Below are 23,599 nucleotides of genomic sequence, written 5' to 3'. Positions count from 1 at the left end.
GAGCAGGAAGGAGGGAGCAGGAAGGAGGGAGCAGGAAGGAGGGAGCAGGAAGGAGCAGGAGGGAGCAGGAGGGAGCTGGAAGGAGCAGGAGGGAGCTGGAAGGAGCAGGAGGGAGCTGGAGGGAGCTGGAGGGAGCTGGAGGGAGCAGGAAGGAGCAGGAGGGAGCAGGAGGGAGCAGGAGGGAGCTGGAGGGAGCTGGAGGGAGCTGGAGGGAGCTGGAAGGAGCTGGAAGGAGCTGGAAGGAGCAGGAGGGAGCAGGAGGGAGCAGGAGGGAGCAGGAGGGAGCTGAAAGGAGCAGGAAGGAGCTGCTGGGGCAGCAGAGGAGCCCTCACCTGTCAGCTGAACCCTTGATGAGCCTCCTGCAGGTTTCCATCTGCACGTCCAGGCCCCGTTTCATGCTGCACATCTCCATGTACTCGTGCAGGTGCCGGTTCATGTCGCTCTTGGCTGTGGCCAGTTCCAGCTGAAGGGCAAAGAATCAGCTTCAGGGGAGGAGCAATCCCACTTTTCCTGCGTTTCTTTCCTTTTCCTGCACTCTTCACACTGCCTGAGCTGCCCAGAGCCCACCCAGACACCCCACAGTGCCCATTTCACTCACTGCTCCTGACTGCTGAGGCACCCATGAGCCCAGGAAGGGCAGTCAGAGCTCCACACTGGTTCTGAACAACCCTGCTTTGGCTTTTTATTAAAACTTTTCTGTTTCTAGCACTACCACAAAAGCCATCCTGCTGATTTTATGCCTTCTAAAGTACCTGAACTATCTTAAGTGTAATATAAATCTCCAAGAGCTTGTAAGACCTAGCTCAAAAAAGCCATATATCACCCTGGAGGGCTCTTCCTGCTCTTGGCACCTTGTTTGTCAACAGGCAGTCATTAATGAAAGCAGCTCCAGGCAGGACAGAGATTTTGAGAAGCTCCAGCTGCTGTTTCTGGCCACCTGTGAGGCCCCATCCTGGGAAGCATTTCCCAGGGTGAGGGTGGACATGCAGAACAAAGCAGGGGAAAAGAAAAATAATGTGTTTTATTCCCTTTGTTCTGCAGGTTCTCTCTCCACCAGCCTCAGATTTATGCTCAGTGCTGAAGTATGGAGCAATAATAGCCCAGAGAATGGCATTTAGAAAAATCCCCAGGGCACAGCAGAGGGAAATGCCTTTGCACTGTTGGATATATGGACATTCCTGCTTCCCTCTGGGACACCCCTGTGCTGTGTCCATCCATCAGGAACAACTCCCCTTCCTCACCTCTATCTGCCCTATTGTCTCCTGGTATTCCTTGTCTCTTGTTTTGAAGAAAGACTCTGTCTCGTGGATCAAGTTTCCCAGGTTTTCTTCCTGCAGGGGAGAGGAGGAAACAAAAAATTAGTAAGGAAATAAAGGAATTCAGGAGAGAAGTGAAGATTTTATTTAACCTCCCTGGAAATGCAGGTTATTGTGTTCCTTCCTGCACTGATTTTTTAAAGACACTGTTTCACAGCCTAGGAATATTCTTCTTCAATTGGAATACCAGGAAAACACATTTCTGTGCCATGACCACAGCTCTGGACACACAAAGGCAAGGTCTGATCAAAGCTCCAGCAATTAAACCCAAGCACCTGCTGCATTCCAAAGCACCAACCCCCTGGATTTTCCTGAGCCTTTCACAGCCTGATCTCACTTGGACAGACTGGAATTGCTCTCCAGACATGAAACTTTTAATTCTCCCTGAATTGACCACGCTGCTACTCCCAGCTTTGTACTGGAATTCTCATTTTCCAGTTGCATATCATCACTCCCCAGTGCATGCATGGATTCCCACTGGAATTCCTGCACTGCTGGATAAAGCAGGAACAAATGCAGTCCCACAGGAAAGCTCCTCCTTTGGACTGACAGCACAGTCTGGGCTCCCATCACACAGAGCTGCTTGGTGCTGCCCAAAAAGGCACCACAATGTCACTGTTCCCTCTTTCAAGCCTTCAACCACCTCAGTTTTCCATTAAAAAATGCTCCTCAATTTAGCACAACTGCACCAATGAGTGTTAATGGGGTTTCCATGCTCTGGCCACATCTGTGGCAGATTTACAGAGCTCATTCCTGGTACCCACACCAGGCTATCCAGCCTGGAGTTACAAGAATCATCCCTCTGATCCTTTTATATGCAGAAGAGCTTTAAGGAGGAAGGTCATAAAAGAAGGTGGTGAGGGCAGCGTGTAAGAACTTGAAAGGAATAAAACCCACGGAAGGAAGATTCAGGCATGTAAAGCACGTGTTAAAGAGCAGGCACAGCCGGAGCAGCCTTTATTCTGAACCTCCATCTACAAGCCAAATCTACCCTTTCCTTGTATAATTTTCATTTAGAAGGATTTAAGCTTCTTAAAATCTTTAGAGTTTCCCCCGTGCGGGGCCTGGGCTCGGCGCTATTGCTGTGCTTAGCCCGGCACGCCCGGCTATGCAAATCAGCTGTCATTAATTCATTAATTCCTGCACCAGGCTGCTCGTTATCAGCCTGCCACTCTCCCTCTCCTCGTTATCGCTGCCACTCTCTGCTCCTGTTATCCCTATGGTGCCACTCTCTGCCCCCGTTATCCCTATGGTGCCACTCTCTGCCCCCATTATCCCTATGGTGCCACTCTGTTATCCCTGTGCCATTCTGCCCCTGTTATCCCTATGGTGCCACTCTCCAGTCCCTGTTATCCCTGTGCCACTCTCTGTTAACCCTGTGCCACTCTGTCCCTGTTATCCCTATGGTGCCACTCTCTGTTATCCCTGTGCCACTCTCTGCCCCCATTATCCCTATGGTGCCACTCTCTGCCCCCATTATCCCTATGGTGCCACGCTCTGTTATCCCTATAGTGCCACGCTCTGTTATCCCTGTGCCACTCCCTGTCCCTGTTATCCCTGTGCCACTCTCTGCTCCTGTTATCCCTATGGTGCCACTCTCTGTTATCCCTATGGTGCCACTCTCCAGTCCCTGTTATCCCTGTGCCACTCTCTGTTATCCCTGTGCCACTCTCCTGCTCCTGTTATCCCTGTGCCACTCTGTTACCCCTGTGCCACTCTCTGCTCCTGTTATCCCTGTGCCACTCTGTTATCCCTATGGTGCCACTCTCTGTTATCCCTGTGCCATTCTGCTCCCGTTATCCCTGTGCCACTCTCTGTTATTCCTATGGTGCCACTCTCTGTTATCCCTATGGTGCCACTCTCCTGCTCCTGTTATCCCTGTGCCACTCTGTCCCTGTTATCCCTGTGCCACTCTCTGCCCCCATTATCCCTATGGTGCCACTCTCTGTTATCCCTGTGCCACTCTCTGTCCCTGTTATCCCCGTGCCACTCTCTGCCCCTGTTATCCCTATGGTGCCACTCTCTGTTATCCCTGTGCCACTCCCCGTGGTTTCTGCAGCCCCAGCAGTTCCCAGTAATCCCCAGAGGCTCCCTGAGCTCTGGATGGATGATCCAGGAGCAGGGAGGTGGAACAGGAACACGCCCTGGCAGCCAGACATCCCCCAGGCTGCTGCCTCAGCATCTTCCCAGGCTGGGAGGGATCATCTCCCACCTCCCACCTCCCACCTCCCGCCCTGTGCTGCTCAGGATGCAGTAACACGGCCATTCCCAGCCATTCCATCATTCCCAGGCTGTTCCCTGCCATTCCTGGCCATTCCATCATTCCCAGGCTGTTCCCTGCCATTCCTGGCCATTCCATCATTCCCAGGCTGTTCCCTGCCATTCCCAGCCATTCCCAGGCTGTTCCCAGCCATTCCATCATTCCCAGGCTGTTCCCTGCCATTCCCAGCCATTCCCAGGCTGTTCCCAGCCATTCCATCATTCCCAGGCTGTTCCCTGCCATTCCCAGGCTGTTCCCTGCCATTCCCAGCTGTTCCCAGCCATTCTCTGCCACTCCCAGCCCATTCCCATCCCTTCCCAGTTATTCCCAGACTGTTTCCTGCAATTCCCAGCCATCCCCAGCCCATTCCCAGCCATCCCCAGCCCATCCCCAGCCCATTCCCAGCCCTCTCCAGGCTGGTTTAAGAAGGCTCTGGAGTGGCTGGATTAGCTGCCTTTCCCTGGGATTTCAGGATTAAAAGGAAGCTGTTCATTATCCACCAGTGCCAGCAGATCCCCACTGAGTGGGCTGAGGGAAGCCCAAGATTCAGGGGTCCAGAGGATCCCTGGGGGTTTTGTGGCCCTGCAAGCACAGGTTCTTTGTCTGGGATGGGATCTGCACCCTTCAACACCTCCCCAGACCATGCCAAGGTTGCTCAGCTCCCCACAGGAACAGCTGTGCAACCCCATGCCCTGCACTCCACACATTATCATCATAAAGTGGGAGTGATAATTCACACAGAAAGTGAGGTGCTGTGGAAGATCACAGAATCCCAGACTGGCTTGGGCTGGAAGGAGCTTCAAGTTCACCTAATTCCACCCCATCAATGGGCAGGGACACCTTCCCTGTCCCAGGCTGCTCCCAAACCCATCCAGCCTGGCCTTGGGCACTGCCAGGGATGGAGCAGCCACAGCAGGGCCTCTTCACCCTCACAGGGAAGGATTTTTTCCTAAAATCAAATTTAAATCTCCCTCCTGTCAGCCCAGAGCTTCAGAGAAAGCTTTGAAGGGTGACAAATTCCCTGATGGGCCTGGAACAGACACCTTGGATCCTTCACCTCTCACTCAGTATTTTAAATACTCACTCTGAAGGAGCCAAGGAAGTAAAGTTTGGCCAATGAAGTGATTGCACAGACTGCAAATCAGCCACAGAGAGGAAGCACTAAGAGGATTTCAAAATCAGAGTCAGTCTGTGTGGCAAACTAGATCACCAGTCCAACACCCACAGGCTCAAATGGCTGTCAAGGAGTAGCTGGGGGAGAGTTTGTGCAGAGAAGAGTTGGAGAAAATAACAGGGATGAACTCACCTCTCCTTGGAGGTCGATGGAGGGGTTGCAGTTGGTGAAGTCCTCCCAGAGCAGCAGCGTTTCCTCGTTCTCCTCCCACGTTAAACTGTCACAGTCGTCATCGAAATCAAAGGTCTCACGGCTGGGAGAACAAAGAGCCATCACCCAGGGCACTGCAGCCCCACTCCCTCAGTCCTTAATTTAATTAATTGTCTAGAAAAATGGGCTCTGAGAGCTGAATGGGGACAATGCAGCGCTGGAAATCCTCACAGCTTTTCCCAACAGCCCATGGCACTGCCCAGGGCCTCTCTGCTGGGCTCTCTGCCACCCCAGGGCACAATAAAAGCTCCTTGGTGGAGCTGCTGCTGGAGCACCAGGCCTGGCTCTGCCCTCCAGAGGGAGCTGCACAGGAGCTTCCCCTGCTTGCAAAACCACAGAAGTGTTTGGAGCTGTTCTTTCCTCCAAAGGAGCCCAAACGCAGCTCAGGGGATGTCACAGGGCTCAGAACCCACAAGGATTTCACAGAGGGGTTCAGCCAAGGGCTCCCCTGCAGCCTTGGAACACAGCAGGGCTGGAAGGAGAAAGAGCTGGAAGGAAGCAGGGCTGGAAGGAGAAAGAGCTGGAAGGAAGCAGAGCTGGAAGGAAGCAGGGCTGGAAGGAGAAAGAGCTGGAAGGAAGCAGGGCTGGAAGGAAGCAGGGCTGGAAGGAGAAAGAGCTGGAAGGAAGCAGGGCTGGAAGGAACAAGGGATAGAAGGAAGCAGGGCTGGAAGGAACCAGGAATGGAAGGAACCACCAAGGCTAGAAGGAAGCAGGGCTGGAAGGAACAAGGACTGGAAGGAGAAAGGGCTGGAAGGAACCACCAGGGCTGGAAAGAAGCAGGGCTGGAAGGAACAAGGGATAGATGGAATCAGGGCTGAAGGAACAAGGGCTGGAAGGAACAAGAGCTGAAGGAAGCAGGGCTGGAAAGAAGCAGGGCTGGAAGGAACAAGGGCTAGAAGGAAGCAGGGCTGAAGGAACAAGGGCTGGAAGGAACCAGGAATGGAAGGAACCAGGGCTATAAGGAAGCAGGACTGGAAGGAACAAGGATGAAAAGGCTGAGCCCCTGCAATGTGCAGAGCAGCACAGCCACTGCTGCAGCCACTGAGGGCAGAGCACAGGGCAGGAGTGGCCTTTCACACCCTTTTCTGCTCTAACCTTGTGCAATGAGGGAAAGCTGCAGAGCACACAGCACTAGCTCTCATGGTGGTTAAGGAGCCCTGACAAAGAGCTGGAATTTCTCCCTGAGCAGCGTGCATTCCAGGCTGATGCATTTTTATGGCTTTAGCTCACTTCCTCTGAGCTGATAAGATCTCAGGAAGGAGCCTGATGCTGTCCCAGGAGGCTGCAGAGCCTGGCAAGGGCCAGGAGGTTTGTCTGGATCAGCAGCACTGGGAAAATGTCATTTTAAACACTTGGACACTCCTGAGTGTGCCTTTTGCAATTCCACTTCTTCCAATTGTTCTCTTTTTCCAAGATCTGTCCTGGTCAGAGAGTACAACGGCCCCTGAGCTGACCTCACACAAAATCCACTGCAGTTCTGATTTTGTGCTACTTAATTCTTAAAAATCATGTTCATTACAGCTAAAAAGCAAATTGGTTTGTTTCTGTTAATGATACCAGCTCCTCTATCTATTTCTAAGCTTCACAAAGACCCCAGGGCCCATCCCCACCAACGTTTTCACCCCAGCTTGACAGAACAAGGCTCCTGTAGCACTTTGTGCCACGGGTAATAGGACATGGAGATAAGAATTTCATTAGCAGGACCAAAACCAACTGGGTAGCACAGGGCAGGTTTGGGAACAAAATTAAAACCTAAATGCATGACCAACCTGGCAGGTACATTTACCTTCTTGCTTTTCAAAAAATCCACACACTGCCTGCTTGTCACACTGAATTTAGCAGTGGAAAAGTCAAAATTCTGTATTTATTACACTGATTATTACTGAGGGCCTAAAGACATCTGAAAGGAGCCCTAACAAGGGGGAATCATCAGAGCTTTGGCCAAAACCATCCTATCCACACAGGGGATTCAGGCAGAAAGGAGGAAAAGCTGCCCTGAAACAGAACTGCTGGCAGAGTCTGAGAGCAGAGCAGGAGCTGGTGGTGCTCAGAGCACCCCTCGTGTGCCCCCACCACAAACCCTGCCCTGCCCTGGCTGGGAGATGCCACCAGGGGATTTTCTGAAAAATCCTCTTTGCCCAGGACTTTCTCCTGGGAAGCTGAGAGGCCTCAGAAAAGAATGCAAACAATAATGATCTGATAGCTTGGGAATGTGACCTGGAGATTGTTTAGCAACAGGTGCATCTTTGATTGTTTCCATGTGAATTGTTTTTAATTAATGACCAATCACAGCCAGCTGTGGCAGACTCTGAGGAATCAGTTCCATGAGCTTTCATTATCATTCCTGTTTAGCCTTCTGATGTATCCTTTCTCTGTAGTTTAGTATAGTTTTAGTATATAATATAATATATTATATACTAAAATTATATTCTATTCTATTCTATATAGTAATATATAATATAGTAATATATTATAGATAGTAATATAATATAATATAATATAATATAATATAATATAATATAATATAATATCAGCCTTCTGAGAACATGGAGTCAAATTCTCATCTCCCACCTCGTCCTGGGCACCTCACAACATCACAGGAAAGCTCTGGGAGTTCCTCTCTCTGCTGTCCCTGCAGGGGCTGGCAGGGGACACCCCCATGCCCTGGGGTGCTGCAGTCACACCCACGCTGCTGCTGCTTGGGGCTTTTCTCTGTTCTCCCAAAAGAGAACAGCAGAGAGCTGAAAAAGCCTCACCAGGTTGTACTGGTGGATATTTGGGGGGGTTTTGGGGTCCCCACCTGCGTTTTGAGGCTCCTAGGGTGGAATCTGGGGATATTTGGGGGTGTTTGAGAAGGATTTGGGGGCTTTTGGGGGTCCCAGGAGATCCCAGGCTGGGGTTAGGGGGTATTTGGGGGTATTTGAGGACTATTCTGGGGGGGTTTGGGGGTCCCCACCTGCATTTTGAGGCTCCCAGGAGGTTTGGGAATCCCAAGGTGGGGTTAGGGGATATTTTGGGGGGGTTTGGGGCTCCCCACCTGTGTTTTGAGGCTCCCAGGATGCAATTTGGGGATATTTGGGAGTGTTTGAGAAGGATTTGGGGGGGGTTTGGGGGTCCCAGGAGATGCCAGGCTGGGGTTAGGGGATATTTGGGGGTATCTGGGGATATTTGGGGGTATTTGAGGAGTATTTTAGGGATATTTGGGGATATTTGAGGAGTGTTTTGGGGGTCCCCACCTGCATTTTGAGGCTCCCAAGGTGGAATTTAGGAATATTTGGGGTATTTGAAGGGATTTGAGGAGTATTGTGGAGGGGTTTTGGGGGTCCCCACCTGCGTTGTGAGGCTCCCAGGAGGTCTGGGGGGTCCCAGGGTGGGGTTAGGGGATATTCTGGGGTGTTTTAGGAGTATTTTGGGGGTCCCTACCCTGGCCCTGATGGGAGAAGGGGACACAAGGCACACCTCCAGCCACCTCCCTGCACTGCTCACACAGCACCACGTGCTGGGAGTCCCTCCTGGGCTGCTGCAAACTTCCTTCCTGGGAGGAATGTGGTTTGGGGTAAAGCTGTGGTTTGGGGTAAAGCTTTAGGCAAAATAAACTCCAGTTCTTCCAGTGTGGGAGACTGGACTTTGCAGCAACAGCTGACAACACCAACATTCCTGGCATCTATAAACTGTGGTCCACTGATCTTCCAGACACATCCACCACTCCCATTTGCCTGCAGCCCAACTGAAAAACCTCCCAAAAAACCTGAGAGGTTTGTATCCACCCCAAGCTGAGCTCTCAGTTCAAATTCTATCCAGCCAAGCAGCAGCAAACTCCAGAAATCAAATATTCAGCCCAAGATGCAGAACAGACTCCTGGTTTTGCCTCTTTTTGTTGCATTTTTTCCTCTTTTGCAGCAACCCAGCATAGCAAAACCAGTTTGTATTTTTTACACCCTCTGTAGTTCCTCCCACTTTGAGGGAGGAGCTAAAATCCGATCACTTCATTTGAACTTCGCCAAAAGCTCCTGGCCTGTGCCAGGCTGCCAGCTCAGAGACTGCAGGCTCAGGCAGTTTTGCAGGGTACTCACAGCTGGTTGAACATCCTCTTCATCTCATCCGTGATGTTGAGGGAGCAGCTGACCTCATCGTCCGAGAAGCGCCCGTTGTTGTCGGCGTCCTGCTCCGACAGCTCCTCGTCCGACGGCAGCTTCCGCTCCTTCTTCTTGGAAGCCACCTGGGGGCACAGACAGCACTGACTGCAGGCCTTGGGGGCCTGGGAGGGGAACTGGGGTGCAAGGAGAGGAGGGGGGTTAGGGCTGAGCCTGGGGTGCGGCTGCCCAGGATTCCCTGCCCGGCCTGAGGAGCGCGCACGGAGCACAGGAAGCGGCTGGGGAGAGCAAAGCGAGCGGCAGGGGCTGCCAGAGCTCTGGGGACGGTCACCGAGCCAGCCTGGCACCGGCCAGGGGCCATGCACAGCCTGGGAGGAGCCAGGGAAAGGCTGGGATGAGCCGGGACAAAGCAGGAGGGGCGGCAGTGCCCGGGCACAGAGCAGGGACAGAACTCTCCCTCTCCTGCCACCACCACAGGCGTGGCCTCCAGAACAGAACCCCAGCAAGGAACAGACAGGAAACCTTTCCAGAGAGCCTTAATTCCAGGGAGGAACTTCCAGAGAGCCTTAATTCCAGGGAGGAACTTCCAGAGAGGAATTTCCAGAGAGCCTTTATTCCAGAGAGCCTTTATTCCAGGGAGGAATTCCCAGAGAGCCTTTGTTCCAGGGAATAAATTTCCCACCCCAGCAGCAGCAGCAGCAGCAAATTGAGGATCCTCAGCACACAAGAAGGGTTGACTGAGCCATGGAAAAGCCTGGAGAGCCCCCAAGAAATGAAATTCAGGGAACTCAAGGGACAGCCCTGCAAGGGGCACAGAGGGAACACACAGGATGATCCCAGAGGATCCCAGAGGGATGGGAACACAAAGGATGCTCCCAGATTCCAGAGGGATGGGAACACACAGGATGCTCCCAGATCCCAGAGGGACGGGAACACACAGGATGCTCCCAGATCCCAGAGGATCCCACAGGGATGGGAACACACAGGATGATCCCAGATCCCAGAGGGATGGGAACACACAGGATGATCCCAGAGGATCCCAGAGGGATGGGAACACACAGGATGATCCCAGAGGGATGGGAACACACAGGATGATCCCAGATCCCAGAGGATCCCACAGGGATGGGAACACACAGGATGCTCCCAGAGGATCCCAGAGGGATGGGAACACACAGGATGCACAGCTAGTGCCAGAACCTCAAACACACAATCCACTCCCACCCTACAGCAGTTTTCCCTCTCCTTGGCACACAGACCATCCCTTGCTGGCCTTCTTCTCCTGGTCATTTTAACCCCTGCAGGCCTGAGCAGGAGTGTGCTCTGCAGTCACCTCTGAGCACAAAGACTCAGCAATTCCCCTCAGAGACAAGGAGGAGCCCTGGCACCATACAGTGGCTCAACTTGCCAGAGAAACAATTCTCCTCTGAGGAGGTTTGAGTCTTTTGGGGAACACAAGGGGAAACCATCCAACATTTCAGCAGCTTCACCAGCAGAGCCCACAAGGATCTTTTACAGTGTTTCTGACAGCACTTAGCACACTGTGTGCTACCACTACACACAGAAAAGCATCAGATTTACTGAAAGCCTGAGCAAGACACATTTAGATGGAAGCAGAAGGAAGGTGGGTTAGTCAGAGCTGGAACTGCAGTTATGACAAGACCAGCAGCACTGGGAGTGACAGCCCTGATCCAGCAGAGCTGTCACTGCTCGCTTTTGGAGCAAATTAAAGGACTTTCCTTCGAGCTCCATCCAAGGAGCTCCAAGGAAAGCAACTGGAGCAGCCAGAGCTCACCATCACAGAAATGTTATTTCTGGCCACAGAGCTCGAGCCAGAAATAAGAACATTCAGATGACAGTTCCACGAGCTTAAAACCTGTCACTTGTGAAGGGAACAAATGGGAGGGAGGAATGATACAAACCTAGACCCTGTAACACTGCTTTTTTTCCTGCATTCAGTACAGACTAACATCAGACTCACAGCACAGCTTAAAGATCATCCTGGGACTCCTTTTTTTGTCCAACTCTCTGCACTTTGTGCTCCTGGTGCTGCAGCAGCTCCCGCAGCAGAGCTACCCTGACAGACAGCGGGGGAAACACAGCTCCAGAGAGAGAGTTCAAGAAAAGGCAAAGGACCTGGGCCACACTGCTCAGCACTGCTCCCTCCTGCCCTGCCCTATGGAAAATTCAGGGCCTAATCACCTGGAAAATCTTGGAAACGTCTTCCGAGTTGCGCTGCTGCGCGACATCGCACAGCTTGGCCGTGATATCGATTCGGCGGCAGATGTCCATGTCCACCTTCATGGCCTTTTCTTGGATCTTTGTGTCCAGGTCTGTCATGGGCTGCAGGAAGGACAGCAGGGATTATCTTCTATTATTAGACAGTTCAGGCAAGAGGAGATACCCCACAGTATCTCTGGAACCCCAGGCCACACCAGTGCTGAACCTCACACCCTGTTCTGGGGCAGGCAGAGCATGGGCAGTGCCCGGGCACAGAGCAGGGACAGAACTCTCCCTGTGCTGCCACCACCACAGCTGTGGCCTCCAGAACAGAACCCCAGCAAGGAACAGACAGGAAACCTTTCCAGAGAGCCTTAATTCCAGGGAGGAATTTCCACAGAACCTTTGTTCCAGGGAATAAATTTCCAACCGGGGAAATCTGAGGACTCCACAGCTCACCCCTGATTCTAACAAAATTCCAACTCAGGGGGGTTTGCCACTGAAAAAAAACCTGCACCCACCCCAAAACAACTGCTCAGTGTGGCAAGGGAGCCTCAGTGGGTCAGGAACAGGGCAGGACAATGCAATGCCCAGAGAAGCGAGGCTGCCCTGGCCCTGGAAGTGCTCAGGCTGGGCTTGGAGCACCCTGGGACAGTGGAAGGAGACCCTGCCCAGGCCAGGGGGTGGAGCTGGATTGTCCTGAAGGTCCCTTCCATCCCAAACCAATCTGGGATTCCATAAATAACACTTGAAAAATGGAGAGCACCCCCCTCTGCAGCAGAGCAGAGTGAAATGTAAATCCTGGTGAGGATGCAACACTTCCCCTCTTGCAGACACTGAAGTTGTGCCTGCACAGAGAAGCTGCTGAAAAACCAGAATCCAGGCTCCACAGCAACTGCACACAGAGCATGGGACCAGCAAATCATGATTGGATCCAAAGAGATCCATGAAAACCTTGGCACAGAGAACACTCCTCACTGGCACTGACCTGGCTCCCAGCCCAGCTAAAGTTCTGCATGAGAATTTCTGAGTGAAAACACTGCCTTGTAGTAGCTCTAATTTCTGAGATCCTCCCACTCAGACAGAAATCTGGCTCCTTGTGAAGGAAGAAACATTAAAAAACCCCCAAAGCATATTTTCCATCCTAGCTGAGACTTCTCTCCTGGACAGTTCCACTCCTAAGCAATGCTTCCACCTGGGACACAAAAGTGGAAAAACCCTTTGCAGACCATTCTTGAACAACAAATCCCCTTTCTAAGAGAAAACTTTGGGCTTTTTGTTGGTTTGATTTGTTTTTCCCCATCATTTTTCGTTTTAAATTATTACAGAGTCTTCTCCAGGCCCTGTGAACCACCATTAAAGTCTGAGATTGTTGTTTTAAATTTTTACACAGACTCCTCTCAAGGCCCTTTAGAGTTTGAGATTTTTTTGGTTTAAATTTTTACACAGACTCCTCTCAAGGCCCTTTAGAGTTTGATATTTTTTTGGTTGAATTTTTTACACAGTCTCTTCTCCAGCATCTGTGAAGCACCTTTAGAATTTGAAGGTTTTTTGGTTTAAATTTTTACACAGTCTCTTCTCCAGCATCTGTGAAGCACCTTTAGAATTTGAGATTTTTTTGGTTTAAATTTTTACACAGTCTCTTCTCCAGCCTCTGTGAAGCACCTTTAGAGTTTCAGGTTTTTTTGGTTTAAATTTTTACACAGAGTCTTTTCCAGCCCCTGTGAAGCACCTTTAGAATTTGAGGTTTTTTTGGTTTAATTTTTTACACAGTCTTCTCCAGCCTCTGTGAATCACCTTTGGAGATTTGTGTTTTCCAGACACTCTGAGGAAAATAAATCTCTCAACACTGACACAGTCTCACTTGCTGAGCTGCTGATCCTTATCTGCAGGAAGGAAAGAGCCACGTGCCAACATTTTGCACTTCTCTATTCTAAATATTTGCCCATGAGGCTCAAAGCAAGCACTCCCAGTGCTTTCCTTGCGCTCCCTCACCCCTCAGAGCCTGCCCAGAGCACTTTCCCTGAGCCCAGAGGATGTTTGCCTGCAGCAGCACCTCCCTCTCTGCACACACAGCAGCTCCTGGGTGAATGGAGCCAGGCCCCAGCCCCAGCAGCCTCTCCCCTCCAGGCTCTAACCCAGCACAGCCACCCTTGATTAAGCACAGAAGGACACACAGCTAATTGCCAAATTTCCCAGGAGCAGATCTAGTGGCCCTGAGAGAATGGATTTGACACCTGGGAGCGGGTTCTGCAGGTTTCTGTGAAGTCAGGAGAAGGCTGTTTGTGCAAAAATTACAGAGTAAATCAGCGTAACAGGGTTTATTCCTCAGACAAATGGCTTCAGCACTACCTCAGACTTACTGAGAAAGGCACCTTAATATTCACCTGGCTCATCCTTCCAGATAGCTGCATGATCTCACTTCTAAATAAAAGAATTTTATCCACTCAGGCCTAAAAGATCCTCTGCCTTTGAAGAGAGCTCAGTATCTAATGAGACATGAGGAAATTCCTGAGAAAACAAGACTTTTTGTTTGTTTTTTTTTATCCATGAGGTTGAACCAGCCCTGGAAGCAAAGCCAATACCTGAACCAGGATTCATCTTTTCAGAGTTCATTAAGGGAGATGGGAAACACTTATTCCTCCCTGTGAGGGTGGTGAGGCCCTGGCAGAGGTGCCCAGGGAAGCTGTGGCTGCCCCTGGATCCCTGGCAGTGCCCAAGGCCAGGGCCTGGAGCAGCCTGGGACAGGGGGAGTGTCCCTGCCATGGCAGGGGTGGAACAGGATGATCTTTAAGCTCCTTCCAATCCAAACCAGTCCAGGATTCCATACAATGTGTTCCTAAAGGATTTATTTATTTTTTTTTGCATGGCTCCAGGCAAAGTCCCCGTGCCAGCAGCTGCTGGAGCTGCCCAGGGCTGAGCCTGCTCCCCAGCCTGGGCCTTCTCCAGCCCTTTTCTCCCAGATCCGAGGCTGCCCAGCAGCTGTGGGGAAGGGAGGGAGGGCAGAGTCCTGGGTATGGGTAAGCAGCAGTTAATGCATCTCCACACAGACCAGACAGGAAGCAGGGGAGGGGGATCTGTCTGATGCATTGGATCCCAGCAGCCATCGCTAATTACACAGCAGCACTCGCTAATTACACAGCAGCACTCGCTAATGACCTGGCTGGGGATGGGGCCATGTGCAGGACACACTCCCACAGAGGGCCCTGGGTACTTACATCACTCATCAGACCCTTAAACACCACCAGCTCTGCCTTCAGCCTCTCGATCTTCTCATTCAGCTCCTCCTGCAGAGCTTCTGCTTCCTGGGCCTCCTGCAAGGCAAAGAGCCAGGGGGTGAGAGCCCAGCCCAGCTCCCACTCAGCCTGAGCAGGCTGTTTAAAAAGGGGGTTAGAATGGAACTTCATTCTTTAATGAAATGTAATTGTTACCCTGTGTTATAAATTCCACTCCCTCCTCCCACTCTGTCACAAACTTTGTCACAAACTTCATCATTTCCTGCTCCAGCTTCCCAGCGTTAGCCCTGTCCTCTACAGCAGCACAGCTGCTCTAGCCAGAGGGCAAATTTTTAATTAAAAGACAAATAAAATGCTGGGCAGCATGAGGAGAGCTGCAGGAAGCCCTGCACCTTTCACCCCACACTGCCCAAACCTCACCTCTCTTAAGGTTTCCACCATGGATTCCAGGCTCATCCTTCTGGTCAGCTCCTCTTCCCATCTGAAAGACAAGAGGTGCAAAGTGTCAAGAGCAGAGAAAAGCAGTTTTTCCCCTCAGAATGACAAGTTCTGATGGCTGTGGGAGGAAATGTGACAGTTACTGGAAATGCAGAGCAGATGGTGTCCCTCAGACAGAACAGGAGTCTGGGAGGGAAGCAAAGCTGTCTCCACTTTCACTGGGACCAGCACTGCTCCAGCAGAACCAGGGAATCAGAGATTGTTTGGGCTGGGAGGGAGCTCCAAGATCCCATCCCAGGGATCCATCCCCTCAAAGATCACCTTCCACTACCCCAGGTGTTCCAGCCTGGCCTTGGGCACTGCCAGGGAGGGATGCAGGGGCAGCCTCTGGGCAGCCTGTGCCAGCCCCTCACAGGAACAATTCCTCCCTCGTTTCTAACCCACATTTCCCCTCTTTCAGTTCATTTGCTATTTGGCTGCAAACGAGGTGGGAAGTTTCTGGTCCAGAAAGAATCAGGGAAGTTATGTCAATCAAAAATGTTACAATTTCCCAGTTCAGTCCAAGCAGTCCAAGTGTTTCTGTGCCTTCTGTATCCAAATCCTCACTGAGCTCCATGCCCCAGCCTCTTCCCAGCCCTCCAGCTGCCAGGAGAACACTCCAGCAAGTCCCGGAGTGCTGGGTGCCCACCCTCAGTGCTGGGGGTGCCAGGGAAGGAGACAGAGCAGAAATTGTTTCATTAAAATGGCTGAGATCATTATGGGGCTCTGAGCAACCTGGTCTGTGGAAGGGAGTGAAACAAAATGACTTTAATGCTGCTTCCAACCCGAATCCTTCTGGGGTCCTACAATTATTTTTATAATTGTATTTTATATTGTATTGTATTTTATATTGTATTTTTATATTGTATTGTATTTTAGATTGTATTGTATTTCATATTGTATTGTATTTTATATTGTATTTTTATATTGTATTGTATTGTTTGTTTTAATTCTATTTTTAAGCACTGAAACCCTTTACAGCAAAGCCCAAATCTGACAATTTTAACTGGAAACATTCTGGAAAAATGCTGATACACATCCACAGACATGGGCATGGTTTGAGTCTGGCAGGAGAAGGAAAGCCAAGCATGTACCCCTATTTGAACAGGCACCAGTGCCACCCCAGACCTGCCTGTCTGGTGGGACAACAGGAATTACCCTCCTAGAAAAGAAATTTTGGCCACCACAAATCAAAAAGAATCCTGTGAACAGACTCTCCACGTGCCATCACAACCACTCCTGTTGCTACCTCAACACTTCTCAGAGTTCAGCTGGAACTGCGAGGCCAGAAATAAAAAAAAAATTAAAAAAATAAAAACAAAGCCTGTTGTTAAATGCACCAAAATGCAGAGATTCCCTCCATTTTCCAAGGCACAGAGCACGAGGGGATGGCTGCATGCAGGAGGAGCCCCAGGAGGCTGATCTGGTGCCCACAGCTGCACTGGGCAGGGTTCACCCCTGCCAGCACCAGAGGGGCTGTTTGGGTGTTTGGGCAGGGAAGGAAGGACATGGTGCAGCTCTGAGGACATCCCCACCCCAGGCACTCCTCCCTGCTGCTGGGGGCAGAACACCCAGCAGAGCAGCCTGTGAGAGCTGCATTTGAGAGGAGTGTGGGGAAGGGTGAAAGTTTGACAAGAAAGTCTCACAGATATGTGTGCTTAGCAGAAGGATTTTTAAATATAGAGTCTGATGGAGGGGTAGAGATGGAAGCAAGTTTTGATATAGAAGAAAAGAATTGCTGAGCCAGTCTCACTGGATAACCAAGGAGGCAAAGGGTGTGTTAGTTAGAAGGGGTTTTTATGGCTTAGAGCAAAGGATAAACCCACATTAAAAAAAAAAAAAAAAAAAAAAAAAAAGATGTTTTTACCAAGCAGAAAGAGAGCACAGGCAAACAAGGCAGCAAATGTGGCAAGCAGAAAAAAGGTCTCAGAATTTTCCACTGCAAGAAAACTGAAAAGCAACTTCTAGCTTAAACTGTAATGTACTGACTTTTAGTGACTGGAGAACAGTAACATGAATCTGGTAATTATAGCAGTTATGATGGGCTATAGATCATAGTTATGGTATAGATTGGTTCTACTGTATTAAGATGCTCAGCAAAGAAAAGTATAGAATGCAATGTAACCAAAAGAAAAGTATAGAATGCATTGTGACCAAAAGAAAAGTCTATAATGCATTGTGACCAAAAGTCTATAATGCAATGTAACCAAAAGAAAAGTCTATAATGCATTGTAACCAAAAGAAAAGTATAGGATGCATTGTGATCAAAAGAAAAGTATAAAATGCATTGTGACCAAAAGAAAAGTATATAATGCACTGTAACCAAAAGAAAAGTCTATAATGCATTGTGACCAAAAGAAAAGTCTATAATGCATTGTAACCAAATGAAAAGTATAGAATGCATTGTGATCAAAAGAAAAGTCTATAATGCAATGTAACCAAAAGAAAAGGGTCTCCAGGCCTGCCTGCAGCTGGAGCTGACAGCTGTGGGCACAGCTCTGTCACCCACACCCTGGGCTGCTGTAACCTCTTGGATACAATAAACTGCATTTTGGAGAGCCACCTGGAGTCCTGCATCCCTCATTTAGGCTCTTACACAGGAGGACTTGTTGTGCATCTTTTTACCAGCATGGATTCACTGCCAAGCAGGGGAAAAATATTTAGGCTGGAATTTGCATTTGTCACCAAACGTTGCAGCTCGGATTTCCGTGCCCGGGGTGGGTTTTGTACTAATTACATGTGCACTGCTATAAAAATAGCAACTTTGCCTTCCACGTTCTAATATCACAGGCAAGAAGGTGAAATTAATTAAAGCAGGCAATTATATTGGCAATGTGTGAGCTGCCTCTCCTGTTTCAGGGCAATCATCCCTGCTGCCTCTGCTGCCAGTGCTGGATGGGAGTGGAGCAGACACTGCAAAAATTGATCTGCTGTTTCTGAGGGTTTGAACTCCTGGCAGGAGGGATCCTGGCTGCATGCAGCCCTCCTGCTGAATTATTGCCTCCTCACCCTGCCTTCTGCAGAGGGAGGCAGGGATTTTTGGAGAACGTCATCCGTGGGTTTGCCCTACTCTGCCAAAAGGCAGGAGAAGGGATTTGAGTTCCCCCCAGCAGGTCAGCCAGGGCAGCTGCCAGAATTACACATCCCCAGCCTCCCTCATCCTGCAGGCAGCCCAGCAGCTCCATTTCTTCACTTGGTGCTTTCTGCAGAGATTTACAGCCCTAATTCCTGCCCAGCAAACCCAACCCAGTGTCTTCTTCAGGAGAGGGGGAAAGGTGGCACCTTCCACACACCCTCCCACAGTCCCTGTGTTTCTCTTAATTACAGTAACAATAAAAGGATCAGGTGATTTTTAATCAGTTCCAACCAGTTTTTAACCTGACTTTTTTAAAGTTCCTGCCTGACTGAAGGGAATTTTCACAGGTTGGGCAAGGAGGGTCGTGCTAACCATTAACATCAAATTCTTAACCCCAGAGCACATTCCTCCCACCCACCACCAAGCTGATTAACCTCATTTACCAGCTCAAAATGCCAATCTTACTTTCCCCTCACACTTAAACCTCGGGAGAATCTTCACAGTGAGGAGAGGACAGAGCCAGGCAGGGGATGACAATGGAGAGGAGGATTAATTGTGCATCTCAACTTCCAGGGAGGTGAGACAATAAGAAGATTGCTCATTCTGTGATCATCCTGTGTTTGCTGCAGCACACCCGACTTTAAAGGGACCTTGGCAGCTGTGCTGCTGCACATTCCCAAAATCCAGGAGGTCAGGGCACTGAGAGGATGCTAATTATGGCTCTGCTGCCTTTATTATTCACCACACTCCATTATTCTCCTGGTCATTTACATTAATCAGTATTTCTCTCCTCAGTTACCATCTGAGGTCAAATTGTAACCCCAGCAAGCTGTGGGTGCCCCTGTGCTCCCTGGCACACAGAACCAGGGGATGCAGCCCAAAAACACCACAGAGGGTCCCAACAGCTCCAGGAGCTGCCTCTATCCCAAGGGAGAGGGGAGCACTTTCGTCCTAAGGGAGAGGGGAGCACCTCCATCCTAAGGGAGCACCTCCATCCCAAGGGAGAGAGGAGCATCTCCATCCTAAGGGAGAGGGGAACACCTCCAATTCCAAGGGAGAGGGGAGCACCTCCATCCTAAGAGAGGGGGAGCACCTCCATCCTAAGGGAGCACCTCATCCTAAAGGAGAGGGGAGCACCTCCCTCCTAAGGGAGCACCTTCATCCTAAGGGAGAGGGGAGCACCTCCATCCCAAGGGAGAGGGGAGCACCCCCAATTCCAAGGGAGAGGGGAGCACCTCCAGCTCTGCACAGCAGGAGCTCCCTGATCCCTGAGGGTCCCTTCCAGCCCAGGAGACTCCAGATCCTACAATTCTGCAATAGCCAAACTGCTGGGAAGCCAGCAGCCTTCCCACTGCAGCAGGAGATGAGCTGCTGCTGCTGCTCCCCAAGCACACTTCATTTCTTGGCTCACATGCAGCAATTGCAATGGTTTCCAGCTGCATCCAAAAATCCTTTTTCTGACTCAGAAATGTTGCCATCCAAAGCTCCCAGACTTTGGGGCTTTTTATTACATTTTTAGTTCTTTCTTCTAAAAAAAGATCAGCGACATGAATTTGTTCATGCCTAAGCCAGGCTTTTTTATTTTTTTTCTCCCTTCTTTCCCACCTTCCAAGGACGTGTCAGTCCCATCCAGCCGCAAATAAAGGGCAAGCCTGACTTCTCTGAAGCCCTTTTTTCCCAGATGTGACACATCACATTCTCACATTCCAGGGCCATTCCGTCACTCCTTCAGCCCTGCCTCGCTGTCTGAGAGGAGAACAAAGGAAGCCCCGGCTCTCCGGGAAGGACAGCGGGCAAACAAACCCCCGGAGCAGCCAGGATTAGCACGGCTCCGAGCAGTGTCCTTGTAAAGCTGAGTCACAGCACAGCTCTGCTCCCTCGGAGGCTGGGACAGCAGCCACCGGCTCCCAGCAAAGAGATGGACACGGACACACCTCGGGATAACAGCCCTGAAAAGCTTCCCCAGCTCCTCCAGTCTCAGCATCCATGGGATTGCACCAAGCTCTGTGCTGGCACCAGCCCCAAAACACTTTGCCACCCATGCCTCAGGTTTAGATTTTCTGGTTTTCAGATTCTGTGCTGATATCTCGGGTTTAGCTTTTCTATTTTTCACATTCTGGGCTGATATCTCAGGTTTAGCTTTTCTATTTTTCACATTCTGGGCTGCTTTAGTGTGTGGGTCTGGGCTCACATCAGGGCATGGTGAGCTCTGCACAGAGCAGGGACACAAAACAATTCCTGCTCCAGCTGGGACCAAGGACAAATGATCCAAATCTCAGCCCAGGAGCACAAACCCCGTGGGCTGGAGAGAGAAAAACAAGGATGGGACTGCATGGGCTAAAGGTGGAATTGGACAATGAACTGCAAGATGCAAATGGAGCAGAATTTATAAAAGTGAGAGACCCCATGACTGGTTGTGCATTTTGTGGCCATTTTGGGTTCATTTTGTGATCATTTTGGGTTCATTTTGTGACCATTTTGGGGTTCATTTTGTGATCATTTTGGGTTCATTTTGCGATCATTTTGGGTTCATTTTGTGGCCATTTTGGCTTCATCTTGGGTTCATTTTGTGCCATTTTGGTTCAACTTGGGTGCAGCCCTGGCTGGGCTCTTGTGCTGCCCAAGGTGGATCCCTTTCAATAAATCCCTATTTTATTCTTTAACTCTGTCCAGTCTCTGTTCTAGCTCAGCCTTGCCAAGGCATCAGCACTGCCTTAAAGCCCCTTTCAAGGAACGGGATCCTCTTCCCTCCTCCTGTCCCAGTGCCACCCACGTGCAGCTCAGGAACAGGGAAGGGCAGCAGATTCCCAAAAACCCCTGTGGAACAGCAAGTCAGCTCCAGACAAGTTTGCCTTGCAGAGAGCTGTTCAGTAATTGCCTTTTGGAGGGATTTGAGATGCCTGGTTTGATTGAACCAACGAACAAGGTGCTCACAGAAGGCACCAGGTACAAACATGCTGGGTTCAGAATGTTTTTGCTCAAGGCAGAAAGGCACAAACAGAGCAGCTGATCATTAATGACGCCTGATGGTATCAGCTGGATTAGTCCTTCATTAAAAATATCCCTCCCTCAAGGAATAAAACATTCACCAAGTCATACTAATAACAGAGTATTTATTCCATAAGCAAAACTCTTCAGGAAGACCCTTTTTCATAGGGTCACGGAGGGGAGAAAATCCCCAAAAAGAAGAAGGGAAGGTTTGGGAAGGTTTGGGAAGGGAAGGTGGGAAGGGAAGGGAAGGGAAGGGAAGGGAAGGGAAGGGAAGGGAAGGGAAGGGAAGGGAAGGGAAGGGAAGGGAAGGGAAGGGAAGGGAAGGGAAGGGAAGGGAAGGGAAGGGAAGGGAAGGGAAGGGAAGGGAAGGGCTCCAGAGCTATCAGGTTTAAGTCCACAAGGGGAAACTGAAGCGTTGGTTTGAGCAGTACCCATAAATTGCCCATGGAGACAGGAACAGTTCCCAAGCACAAACACCCAGAACACTGAGCACCCCAGGAACAGAACCATTCCCTGCAGCACCCCAGTGTGGCACCAGCTGCTCCCAGCCCAGCCCTCCTGGAGCACGGCAGCTCCTCCTCCCCTGGCACAGCAGCGATGCCCCCGAGGCCATGCCCTGCTCCCAGAGCCAGCCTTGTGCTCCCACCCTCCTCCAGCGGGGCTGGGCTGCTCCAGGGCCCGGGGGGCACCCACAGGAGCCTGAGCACGAGGGCACATCTGTGCTGGCACCACATGGCACCCACAGGAGCCCTGAGCATGAGGCTGTGCCCACAATGGCACTGTGTGGCACCCAAGGAGCCCTGAGCATGAGGCTGTGCCCACAATGGCACTGTGTGGCACCCAAGGAGCCCTGAGCATGAGGCTGTGCCCACAATGGCACTGTGTGGCACCCAAGGAGCCCTGAGCATGAAGCTATGCCCACATGAGACCGTGCCTGCACTGGCAACGTGTGGCACTCACAGGAGCCCTGAGCATGAGGCTGTGCCCACGCTGGCACCACCTGAGCCTGTGCTGGCACTGTGTGACCCACACTGGCACTGTGTGACCCACACCAGGCTGGCACGGTGTGACCCACACTGGCACCATGTGACCCACACTGCACTGTGTGACCCACACTGCACTGTGTGACCCACCCTGTGCTGGCACTGTGTGACCCACACTGGCACTGTGTGACCCACACCAGGCTGGCACTGTGTGACCCACGCCACGCTGGCACTGTGTGACCCACACCATGCTGGCACTGTGTGACCCACACTGCACTGTGTGACCCACACCAGGCTGGCACTGTGTGACCCACACTGCACTGTGTGACCCACGCCACACTGGCACTGTGTGACCCACACTGGCACTGTGTGACCCACACCAGGCTGGCACTGTGTGACCCACACTGCACTGTGTGACCCACGCTGGCACTGTGTGACCCACACTGCACTGTGTGACCCAGGCTGGCACTGTGTGACCCACCCTGTGCTGGCACTGTGTGACCCACACCAGGCTGGCACTGTGTGACCCACACTGCACTGTGTGACCCACACTGCACTGTGTGACCCACACCAGGCTGGCACTGTGTGACCCACACTGGCACTGTGTGACCCACACCAGGCTGGCATTGTGTGACCCACCCTGGCACTGTGTGACCCACACTGCACTGTGTGACCCACGCCACGCTGGCACTGTGTGACCCACACTGGCACTGTGTGACCCACCCTGGCACTGTGTGACCCACGCCACACTGGCACTGTGTGACCCACACTGGCACTGTGTGACCCAGGCTGGCACTGTGTGACCCACACTGGCACCGTGTGACCCACACTGCACTGTGTGACCCACACCACACTGCACTGTGTGACCCACACCAGGCTGGCACTGTGTGACCCACACTGGCACTGTGTGACCCACGCCACGCTGGCACATCCCTGGTGGCACTCAGCCCCTGGCAGTTGCCCAGGCCTGGCCCAGGGGTGCAGGACGTGCCCACAGATGCCATCCCCCAGGCACAGAGCAGCCAGCAGCAGCTCAGAGGGACGCTGTGCTGGGCACAGGTGGCACTGCCATGCACCTGGCAGCCCCCAGATGAACCCAGCAGCAGCTCAGAGGGACGCTGTGCTGGGCACTGGGGGCACTGCCATGCACCTGGCAGCCCCCAGATGAACCCAGCAGCCAGGGCAGGAACCTGGGCAGGGGTTTGGCTGCTTGGGCAGGGGTTTGGCTGCTGGGGATGGGAAAGGATTGTGTTCCAGACCTTCCAAACAGCCTCAGAGACACCAAAGCTCTGCTGCAGTGCCAGGTCCATTTAACCATTTGTCAGCCATGGGAAGAGCCACCTCTGCCCCCTCACCAAACCTAGGGCTGGAAGGGAGTTTGGGATTGTAAACACAAACAGGAACAGGAGCTCCAAAGGTCTGAACCATGCAGGGTAGATTTAATTTTAAAAATGTAACTCTGTGATGCCTTCTTTCCATGGAATCCCAGAGTGGCTGGGGTTGGAAGGAGCTTAAAGATAATCCCATTGCACCCCCTGCCATGGGCAAGGACACCTTCACCACCC

The 23,599-nt window shown here is 51.3% G+C and overlaps 1 protein-coding gene across 5 annotated transcripts in view; it reads right to left on the bottom strand.

Moving 5' to 3' along the window:
- The window catches only part of IFFO2 (intermediate filament family orphan 2), a 57,880-nt gene that overhangs the window by 9,125 nt on the left and 25,156 nt on the right, over positions 1 to 23,599 (bottom strand). For 4 of the 5 annotated variants that reach the window (XR_011682602.1, XR_011682603.1, XR_011682604.1 and 1 more), the window contains exons 2-8: positions 14,928 to 14,988; positions 14,490 to 14,585; positions 11,254 to 11,394; positions 9,034 to 9,179; positions 4,883 to 5,003; positions 1,242 to 1,331; positions 333 to 463 (exon numbers count right to left, since the gene is read on the bottom strand). Coding sequence is in view for 2 of the 5 variants with exons in the window: in XM_071448856.1 (XP_071304957.1) it covers positions 333 to 463; positions 1,242 to 1,331; positions 4,883 to 5,003; positions 9,034 to 9,179; positions 11,254 to 11,394; positions 14,490 to 14,585; positions 14,928 to 14,988 (786 nt within the window). In the remaining 3 variants the exon portion in view is untranslated. The remainder of the gene's footprint in view (positions 1 to 332; positions 464 to 1,241; positions 1,332 to 4,882; positions 5,004 to 9,033; positions 9,180 to 11,253; positions 11,395 to 14,489; positions 14,586 to 14,927; positions 14,989 to 23,599) is intronic. The other variant, XM_071448857.1, reaches the window with a different exon arrangement.

This window comes from Agelaius tricolor, unplaced genomic scaffold (genome assembly GCF_023055355.1).
Source record: "Agelaius tricolor isolate 1412-34295 unplaced genomic scaffold, bAgeTri1.0.p SCAF_28, whole genome shotgun sequence".
Lineage (NCBI taxonomy): Eukaryota > Metazoa > Chordata > Aves > Passeriformes > Icteridae > Agelaius > Agelaius tricolor.
Note: the sequence above shows the minus strand (reverse complement) of the source record. Positions and strands in the feature narration are given on the sequence as shown.